The 10897-nt window shown below is 40.3% G+C and overlaps 1 protein-coding gene across 2 annotated transcripts in view; it reads right to left on the reverse strand.

The window, feature by feature from the left end:
• Positions 1-10526, reverse strand: part of LOC116973397 (zinc finger protein 512-like) — a 45832-nt gene extending 35306 nt beyond the window's left edge. Inside the window, exons 1-4 of one of the 2 annotated variants that reach the window (XM_033021406.1) lie at positions 10413-10526; positions 8016-8109; positions 2334-2401; positions 155-225 (exon numbers count right to left, since the gene is read on the reverse strand). In XM_033021406.1, the coding sequence (XP_032877297.1) occupies positions 155-225; positions 2334-2401; positions 8016-8100 (224 nt within the window). In that variant the 5' untranslated portion in view covers positions 8101-8109; positions 10413-10526. The remainder of the gene's footprint in view (positions 1-154; positions 226-2333; positions 2402-8015; positions 8110-10412) is intronic. The other variant, XM_033021405.1, reaches the window with a different exon arrangement.
• Positions 10527-10897: the final 371 nt, after the last annotated feature.

A 10897-nucleotide genomic window follows, 5' to 3' on the forward strand; every position in this document is an offset into this window, starting at 1 on the left:
TTCTGATTCTGTTGCCAAAATTCACTGCAAAAGCAAATAATCGGCAAGACAGCTAATTAACAAAATAAGAACAAATATTATCAAAAGACAAATATAAAACTTCCTACTTCAGTATTTAACCAAAAACAGATTATTCAATTTAAGTTGTACACACTTCTCATCGCCCAAAGTGATCTTTATCTTTTGAATTCTTGGTTCCAAGTCTTTTTCAGGAGGTTCAGTACTCTGAAAAGAAAAGCTTCAAAGTGTTATTATTGCACAGTTATAATACTCTGTAGAAATTAGAATAAAATATTTGAACTTCACCAGCTTTGTGAGGTTCATGAATGTAAATTAGTTTAAGAATCTAGTAGACAGAAATGCTGGAGAAACTCAGCGGGTGAGGCAGCATCTATGGAGAGAAGGAGTAGGCGATGTTTTGGGTTGAGACCCTTCTTCAGACTGAAGAATTTAGTACATCAGGTCAGTCATGTTCATCACAAAAAATACAATCGTTGCGAACTGGGGGCATAGGTTTAAGGAGAGGGGGGAAAGACATATTTGGAACCTAAGGGGAACATTATTTACACAAAGGGTGGTGGGTGTATGGAACATGCTGCCCACGTTTAAGAAACATTTGAACAGGTACATGGATAGGACATGTATAGAGGGATATGGGCCTCGTTTCACTACCCATAACATATACTGTGCTTAATGAAGTTCCAAGATCCGTATTCTGACATATCATTATTGAAAACTGAAATATTGAAAAAGGGCAGATTTCCCAACATACTGTACGCTACGCAGTCAGAGGTGAGAAGGTTCTCCCACTGATGAAGTATCTCGTGCCTAATTTTTTTTTAGATGAAAAATGGGTCAAATTTTATATCGGGCAGGAAACTAATTCAACAGCACATCTCCCAGTTGGGGAAGTAAAAAGTGATCTTCTATGAATTATTAATAAATCACTTTTTAATTCAGCAACTGGAAAACATGTCTTAAAACAAATGACTTCTTCACACAATCCTGTTCCTTTTTGCCTCATTGCACAAATTGATGTTTTCACAATTTAACAATCATACAGCGTGGAAATAGGCCCTTCAGCAAAACTTGCCCACGCCAACCAACATGCCCCATCTATACTAGTCCCACCTGCCTGCTTTTGGCCCATATCCCTCTATACATGTCCTATCCATGTACCTGTTCAAATGTTTCTTAAACGTGGGCAGCATGTTCCATACACCCACCACCCTTTGTGTAAAAAATGTTCCCCTTAGGTTCCAAATATGTCTTTCCCCCTTCTCCTTAAACCTATGCCCCCAGTTCCCAATTCCCCTACTCTGCGCAAAAGACTCTGCATTTACCCAATCAATTCCTCTCATGATTCTGTACATCTCTTTAAGAGGCTTCTTAACTCTTTATAACAAAATAACATTTGCGTGGTTTGTTGCTGTCGCAAAGCCACAAATACTGCAACAATTGCATATTTAAAAAGGGGATCAGTAGAGGGATGAAGAACAACTGGTGAAGATTGAGAATATTCAGCATGTCCACAAGGATACTCTTGAACTTCTATAGATACGCCATAGAAAGTATTTGACAGGATGCATCTCAGTCTGGTATGGCAACTGCTCTGCTCTTGTCTGCCTAAACCTGCAGAGTGGTGAACACAATCCAGTCAACACTTCCTTACATCCAGTCCAACTCCATGGTGCATTGCATTAGGAAAGCTGGAGGTATTATCAGGTTTTTCTACCATCCTGGACATTCCCTTTTCTGTCCTCTAATTTCCGAGAGAAGACACAATATATTGAAAGCCTGGAGAAGTAGACTTAAGAACAGCTTCTACCCCACTGCTATTGGACTCCTGAACCAATCACCTCTTTCGCAACCCCTTACTGGAGTTGCCGCAATGTATTTCTACTCTCAATTCTACACATTTGGTAATTCCATTGTTTGCACTATTTCAGATTGCATTACAATATTTGCACCACCCTGTTGTTTTGCATTCACTGCTTACCTGCTAAAAAATGCAATTCAGCATGATTGATAATCATATTCAAGCTGACTTCAGGCTTATAATTAGCTAAGGAAACGAGTTTGGTGAAAATATAAACTGCGCAAAATGTTGCAAATAAAATGGATACAAATTTTAAAAGCCAGGGTAATAAAACTTACTACATTTATGACAAACATTTCTAGAGTATTATTATTAGAGATTTCTCCATTACAGAAATAAGATCTTAAGTCAGAGGAAACACTTAACAATTGCCCCACTGTTACTGCAATCTGGGTGGCATGGGCAAGGAATATTGACTTATGTGACTGATAATGGAGAGAAAATGGATTCTTACCTGAAATTCCAAATTATTAATATTTTTTGCTGTCACTTTCTCTTCACTCCGAGTCTTCTTTTTACTTCCTTACAATAAACAAGTAAAATATATGTTTTGGGAATCTACATATCATGCACAATAGATTATGAATTCACCTACAATTGGTGGTATTAAAAATAAGAAAGGACATAAGTAACAAGAAATGCAAATCTGAGAAATTATTAGCAAAGGAAAAATATGAACATACTGCATTGTTCTTCAACAAACTATACCCAGTACACTAGCACATAAGCACTCTTTGGGTTACAATCAATTACAATTTAAGGATCTGTAGCAACCAGAGTTGAAGGTTAAAGAATGCCAACTTCCACCATAAGTTTACAGTACAAAGATGATACCTGACCTCCAAGTCACTGCTTAGGCTTTCACAGAGGATGGGTCTTACACCAAGCATCTGGAAGTCTGGGATATTTTATCTAGCCTTCCTCCATTGCATAACACTGCCCCCCAGCAATCAGAATTTACAAGATAATGGAAAACATTAATCACTCTTCATATCTATGTCAACATAGGCAAACATTAACGACAAAATTCATCATCACTCGCAACAGGCTGGCTGAATAAAGATCAATTAAAGACCAAGACCTCAAATTCAATATTAAACTCATGGCATACTGAGTAGCTGTGATTCCTGCTCTCCCCAATACTTCAAAAACATGGAAAATCTTTTGTAGCAACTAAGTAGATCTAGAGAGGCAGCTCAGGAAATTCCTTAAAGACTCATTGGTGGAGAAGATGTACCAACATCAGTACCATCTCCCAGGCCAACATCTCCAGCAATGAAGCTCTGTGCAGGTTCATCTTTGATTGGTAGGGCATACCGAATATCTGATTCCCACAACAAGATCTTCACATTGAGCTTAGTCTCAAGAAGAGATTTCCAGAAGGAAGTGTTTTTGAACTGAAATGTAACATCCTCATGTTGATGTTGAAATTCCTGGTACCAGACTATTGATAATGGAGAAAGAGCACCAGGAAAGCATAGAGCACCACGCTCTTCAACAGGAAGACAGAAAAAACGCGCAATAAGCAAGGGGAGCATTACACATCCACCAATCAAATACCTAATGTTCCTTGGGTGGCTGTGTCTGTGTATACCATCTGGGGCTGTTCAGGAACCTCAGAGCTCACAGATCTAACATTATACTTATTATTTCAATAACAGCAACTCACAATATGAAACAAAAGTATTCATACACATTGAAAACACATCTAAATGTCAACCATTCCCTTTCTACAGTCCAGCAGTGCATTTTGAGAATGCGCTCGTTTCTGAAAAGCAAGCATAAATGAGATTTGGTGAATGTGAAATAAAAAAAGTGATTGAAACATTCAGTTCAAAATTCAAACTGAAACGGGAAATACATTAAAAAAATATTTGTGGAAAAAGAAATGATGCCTTATATTGCATTACATTCTCACAAAAACTTGCAGGACAAATACTTAGATGGTCCTGACAGCAACAATTAATGGTGTGTGCATGAATCAAAATGGCGATTGTTGTATTTACCATTATTGTATGTACACCAGTCTGCGAGCTTCATGTGAACAAGGTATTTCATTGCACCCTGGTGCACATGATAAAAACTTTTCAGAATCTGAAAGATTACTACTCTGCAGCATTCCCACACTTTGTTATTCACCAAATTGATTTTAATGAGTGTTTGCACTTAACATTCAAATTTAGGTCTAAGTTAAATGATATCAGTGCTTTTGAAAAAAAAGTAAATTTTTGGATTTGTTGAATGGTGTTGATAGATGCAAGTAGGAAATTCGGAATGAACACAAGTGGAGTTCATGGGCAACCTTCACAGTGACATTACCACTTTAAGAAATTCTTGGAATACAACGATGGCTGAGAAACATTAAATGTTCAGGACTATATTTTTCTCATTTTAGCTTGGTCATCCACAGTTGACAGGAATCCATGCTTCCTCAGTTCAGTTTAGTTTGGCACCAGGGTTCGAAATTAACGGTTGCCCGGCTACCAATAGCCACCTAAAGTCCCGCCGGGCAACCTAAAAGCCGTGTCACTTTGCCCGGCTTGGCAAGCACCCGCGACATCTTCTGTTGAACTCTGAGGGGGCCCCCTTCTCTATCTGTCACTCTCCGTCTCTGCCCGCCATCCGTGTCTGGGCCGCCGGGTCTCCGCCCGCTCCTCAGCCGCCTTGCACATGCCGCTGCCACTGCCAGCACATCCTCAGCTGCCCTGCACATGCGCGCTGCCACGGCCTGAAAATCCTCCCCCTGCACATGCGCACTGCCACCACATCCTCCTCCTGCATATGCGCACAACCAAGACCAGCACATCATCGGCCGCCCTGCACTTGCGCACTGCCACGGCAACTGGTCGGCGCCAGGCATTTTCTCCCTCCTATTGCATGTGGGAGAATTGGCTGCTATTGCTGTCCAGTCACCGCCTCACCGTGACCGCTGAAACCCAGCACAGAATCACTCCCTGGAGCTGGAGTAACTCCCTGGAGTAACTCTTGCTTCTTGGCTTCCTGGCCCTCCAAAAATATTCCAAATGGAAGTTAAACTGGAGGTGGTGGAGGGGGGACTTAAGCAAACAAGGGTCCTGGGGAAAAAGAGCTACCTTACATTTAGTTGAGTCTGGTTGGGTAACTATGGTAGGGCGAAGACTATTCCATGCTTTAATTGTGCGGGGGAATTCCATGGACAGCCAGCATCTCTGGATAGAAGAAATTGGGTGACGGTTCGGGGAGAAACCCTTCTTTAGACTCCCTCTGGTTTTAGTGTTTTTAGTTTAATTTAAAGATACAGCGCAGAAACAGGCCCTTCGGATGAGTCCACGCCGATCACCGATCACCCGTACACTAGTTCTATCCCACACATTAGCAAAGTCAAGAGTCAAGAGTGTTTTATTCTCTCATGCTCCAGATAGAACGATGAAATCCTTACTTGCAGCAGTGCAACAGAATAGGTAAACATAGTACTCTGTAAACAAAGTTATGAACGAGAAAAAAAAAGTGTGCGTGCGCATGTGCGTGTATATAATATATATACCCACACACAATTTCCCTCCTGGAATTAATAAATTTCTATCATATAGTATCGTGTGTGTAGGAAGTAACTGCAGATGCTGGTTTAAAAAGAAGCGGAGACAGTAGGCTGTGGGAGAGCTGGGAATGGGAGGGGAAGGAGGGAGAAAGTAAAGACTACCTGAAATTGGAGAAGCCAATGTTCATACTGCTGGGGTGTAAACTACCCAAGCGAAATATGAGGTGCTTTTCCTCCAATTTGCGGGTGGCCTCACTCTGGCCATGGAGGCCCAGGACAGAAAGGTCGGATTCAGAATGGGAGGGGGAGTTGAAGTGCTGAGCCACCAGGAGATCAGGTTGGTTATTGCGAACTGAGTGGAGGTGTTGTGCGAAGCGATCGCCAAGCCTGCGCTTGGTCTCACCGAGGTTGATCATACGCTGAATAATCCAACCACATTTTTGTTTGGAAGTGGAAAGAAATAATAGAAATTGCATTAATTGCAACGTGTAAAAAGAGTTGAGATACTGTATTATAATTTAGCTGCGTGTCATTGTGGTATATATCATGTCTTGATTGGTGAGTATGTTTAGTTTGTGACTTTATTTGAAGCAGAAATAATATGCGAATGCTTCATTGAGCATAATCCCGACTAGTAACTACGCACTTCGTCCAAGCACATTATCGCATGCGTCATGCAAGCCGTCTTAAATGACCACCTAAACTGTCATTTCGCAACCTAAAAATCTGCCTACGTTGGCCGGCTGGCAACAGAGAAAAAAAGTTAAGTGAGAGCCCTAGTCACGCGTACTGAGATAGTGAAAAGCTTTTGTTGTTTGCTAACCAATCAGTGGAAAGATAATACATGATTATAATCGATTCATTCACACCGTACAGATATCTGATAAGGGAATAACGTTTAGTGCAAGATAAAGCGAGTAAAGTCTGATCAAAGATAGTCTAAGGATCACCAATGAGATAGACAGTAGTTTAGGACTGCTCTCCATTTGTGGTTCAATTCTATAATCATTTGTCATCAATTATGCCACTTGTGATTCAATTGGTGGCCGATTAGGAAAAGGGGAGATGCAACGAGACCTGGGTGTCATGGTACACCAGTCATTGAAAGTAGGCATGCAGGTGCAGCAGGCAGTGAAGAAAGCGAATGGTAAGTTAGCATTCATAGCAAAAGAATTTGAGTATAAGAGCAGGGAGGTTCTACTGCAGTTGTACAGGGTCTTGGTGACCACAACTGTATTGCATACAGTTTTGGTCTCCTAATCTGAGGAAAGACATTCTTGCCATAGAGGGAATACAGAGAAGGTTCACCAGACTGATTCCTGGGATGGCAGGACTTTCATATGAAGAAAGACTAGATAGACTCGGCTTGTACTCGCTAGAATTTAGAAGATTGAGGGGGGAATCTTATAGAAACTTAAAAAATGCTTAAGGGGTTGGACAGGCTAGATGCTGGAAGATTATTCCCGATGTTGGGGAAGTCTAGAACAAGGGGTCACAGTTTAAGGATAAGAGGGAAGTCTTTTAGGACCGAGATGAGAAAATCATTTTTTACACAGAGAGTGGTGAATCTGTGGAATTCTCTGCCACAGAAGGTAGTGGAGGCCAGTTCATTGGCTATATTTAAGAGGGAGTTAGATGTGGCCCTTGTGGCTAAAGGGATCAGGGGGTATGGAGAGAAGGCAGGTATGGGATACTGAGTTGGATGATCAGCCATGATCATATTGAATGGTGGTACAGGCTCGGGGCCGAATAGCCTACTCCTGCACCTATTTTCTATGTTTCTATAACAGCTGGGAAGAAACTGTCCCCGAATCTAGAGGTGTGCGTTTTCACATTTCTATACCTTTTGCACGATGGGTGAGAGGAGAAGAGGGAGTGGCCAGGGTGCAACTCATCCTTGACTATGCCACTGGCCTTGCCCTGCTATTGTTTTGCATTATAACTTGCATACACCACAAAGCTAGAAGAATAGAATTCTTGAAATCTGTCAAGCACAGGCACAATTGGATAGCATGCTGTGCTATCGCATCTCAAAATAGCTTTGAGTCCATCAACAATATGTAATTTTCAAAGCATTGTATAATGTGCAGAGACTTCTCTATTGTATGTCTGGCATAAAGACAAGCTTCCATCTCACAAGTGGAAACACTACTACACCCGACTAAGGTTTACTACAAAAAGCATTAAAAACTAAAGACAGATAAAGTAAAACAATTGTTTTTATCTTTCATATGGTTCTAAGGTGGATATGCTGACATTGTTTTAAATGTATCCGTTTCTCAGTCGGAAAAGCAGCGTAATTTGTTCAAATCATTACAATGTTTCAAACTTTACTGTTGGGTCTTTATGTCATATAATCCTAATAAAGCTAATATCTCTAAGAGGATGACAAATTAAAAAAAATCAATTTTAGGTCTAGTATTTATGAGCAGAGGATTTGACTAAGTGCTAATGTCAACTATGCAACAGAATAGCATTCACATGTTGCACCAAACTTCATGTCCAAAATTTAGCTTCAATGCTGGGTTCAAAGGTATATTCAACGTTTCTTTTCTTGAAAATGTTTAAAACTCAGTCGTTAATGAAACAACATGCATAATTATCACATTCTCAGTTTACCTTGCGCCTTTGTCTTGTGTTTAGATTTTTGGAATTTCTTGCTTGAAACCTCCACAGCAGAGCTTAGCTTGTTCTTTTGAGCCATCACAAGAAACTAAAAAAGTATTGTAAATAATAAGAATATAATTCTAAAGGGCCTTAAAGTAAAATGGCCACATTTTTAGGCTCAATGAATATAAACGAAAGGTGAGGGGAGAGGAGGAAGTCAAGTGTTCATAGCTATGCAAAGATTTTTTACTAAAGTATAAAGTGATACATTGTGATCTGAAACTCCTTCGTAATGGACCAGTTCTAGAAACACAAATAGAATGCGAAAGATTTTTGCTCCTTAAAATTATTAGCGTGTGAAATAATCGTTGGAAGTTTAAAATGAAGCCAAAACAGTCCGATTATCATGAAAAAAAAAGATATTTGGCCTAATTCTGCTCCTATGTCTAACGATCTTATGATACAATAATTCTATTGAACAACATGAATAGTTTTACTTTTTACCTCTAACAGAAAACAGAAATTCAACTAATGTGATATTCCAGGAGAATCAAAAAAGAAACAGAACTGAACAGGCTATATCGTTCCCTCAGATCAAAGACCATAACTGCTAGAATTCCTAAAACTATAATGCCACTCAAACTTCAACATACTACTTTGACCAAGCTTTTCGTTATCAGCTTCACTCTTCAAGTGGTCGTTTTTTGATTTTGTTAGATAATGTTCCTGTTAAATACATTGGGATTGTGTTCAACATACCATTTAAAGACAATTTCTTCCTTCTGTAGCTTTACTAACCAATACATTTATTGTTTTTGTTTGGGTAAACTGTCCTCTAAACACAACCATTTTTGTATTCAATTAATTTTCAATGGGTTACATTTCTCTTCCTATTTGTTTGTTATGCATAGTTTCAAATGTCTTCTCTCCCAAAAATTCTTAAGTTTCATCTTGCTCACACTTCTTTTCTGGGAGCCCTCCAATTGTTTTCCTGAGACCAGAGTGGTCACTTCTTTGCCAACAATAGAGTATTTCTTTCCTGCAATGGATTCAAAATGCAAATTGTACTGTACTAAAGAATTTGCAGTTCAGGGAACCTGAACTCTCATTGTATTGTAACACCATTCCTGCTAATATTACTGTATAAGCAATACATATTCCAATCTTATTTTTACATTACACCACTGCAATCCTGGGCTCACATGTTTCTTCCATCTATAATGTCTTCCATCCACAATTGGCACTCCTTAAGACTTAATTCATGACCAACCTTTTGACCACCTGCAAAACTCCATATAGTCAGCACCCAAGGGCAGAACTCAGCTCGGGTATCTAGCACTGCAAGACAACAGCTCTACTAGTTATGCCACTCAATCTGGATGGAGACTATCAGTTATAACAAAAGTCTCAGGCAAGATGCCTTATAGCTTTCAGAGCAAGAGAATGGTACTTGTATTGTGTGAGCTCAAACAAATGCAGAGATGGTGAAAGAGAAATAATCAACTAATGGGTTTGACAAAATCACAAGTGACATTTCCTGAAAGAAAACGCCTTGATACAAAATAGTTCGTTGTAACGTTACTGCAGAGGAATCAGCTTGTTCTTCTCAACCTAATGTAGAAACCCATATTTAGTAACACTAAATGAGTCCATCGTCCTCGGATAATATGCAACCACTTTAAAAGCTGATCCCCACATCTGGCTACAGAAATGGGTACTGGCAAGCTATTCATGCAATGTTAACGTTAAAGCACAAAACTTTTAAATATTTTCATTTTGGGGAACACTTAGCCATAACGTTAAGTAACAATTGGATAAGAGTCCTTTGGAAATTCTACTTGATTGGCCCAAGGTCGTGGACATATTGCTTGTTTTTTTTTAAATACCACCCTCCAAAAACAAAGCTGCAGACAAATAGGAGCTAAAGTGATTAACGATAAACACGTCTGCCCAGCTCCTGCACAGCACCCCCGACAACACAGGAACAATGCAGATTATGGGGGGAAAGCAGCTGGTGACTAAAAAGACAAACTTTCAATCAAAAGGAACCAGAGCTGCGCAGTCCTAAGAGGCAATTAAAAAACAAAAACAAATTTTCGAGGCTGAAAAGCGGTTTGTTTTTTTTTAAATCGCGTTTCTCTTCCACACCCAGTCCTTATCTCACACAGATCCCACACGATGGAAATGATATTTCAAAGGAGCACATATTTATTTTTTTAAAGTCCCTTCAATAAAAAAAAAAAATGGCGTGAACAAGGAACCCGCCTCCTCCACAATGTACAGAACTAAACGCTTCCCTGCGACCGGGGAGAACGGGGCCAGGGAGGGGGGGTAGGCCTTTAGTTTCCATTGCAGGTTTGAAAGCGTAGTTACAATTAAATAATGGGTTGAATGCCGCAGCCACAGTACCTTTCAAATCGCAAAACACTCGCTCGGCAGTGACGTCGCTGCACCAGGGGTAAGGAGTGGCTCGGCTCGGCTCGGCACTTCCGTCCGACCGGCCGTCTCTCGCTCACTCACAGCGGCAGCGGCAGCGGCAGCGGCAGCGAGCAAAGTGCGCCAGCAACACCATGCAGTATCGCACGCCACACAGAGAGGGCGCACAACTCAACAATCACAACACAGGAGGATGAATTAAGAAGAAGAGTTCATGTTTTAGAAAGAGTGTGAGAGGGGAAAGAAAAAAGATGGTAGATGAGATATGATATGTGGAAAATTAGACCATGTACTGAATAGTTTATATACATATACAGGATATTTGTTGTATATTGTGAAGCGTAGTCATCCGAAACGTCCATCACCCATTCCTTCTCTCCAGAGATGCTGCCTGTCCCGCTGAGCATTTTGTGTGTATCTTCGATTTAAACCAGCATCTGCAGTCCCTTCCTACACTG

The sequence above is a fragment of the Amblyraja radiata genome, chromosome 5 (genome assembly GCF_010909765.2).
Source record: "Amblyraja radiata isolate CabotCenter1 chromosome 5, sAmbRad1.1.pri, whole genome shotgun sequence".
In the NCBI taxonomy this organism is placed as follows: domain Eukaryota; kingdom Metazoa; phylum Chordata; class Chondrichthyes; order Rajiformes; family Rajidae; genus Amblyraja; species Amblyraja radiata.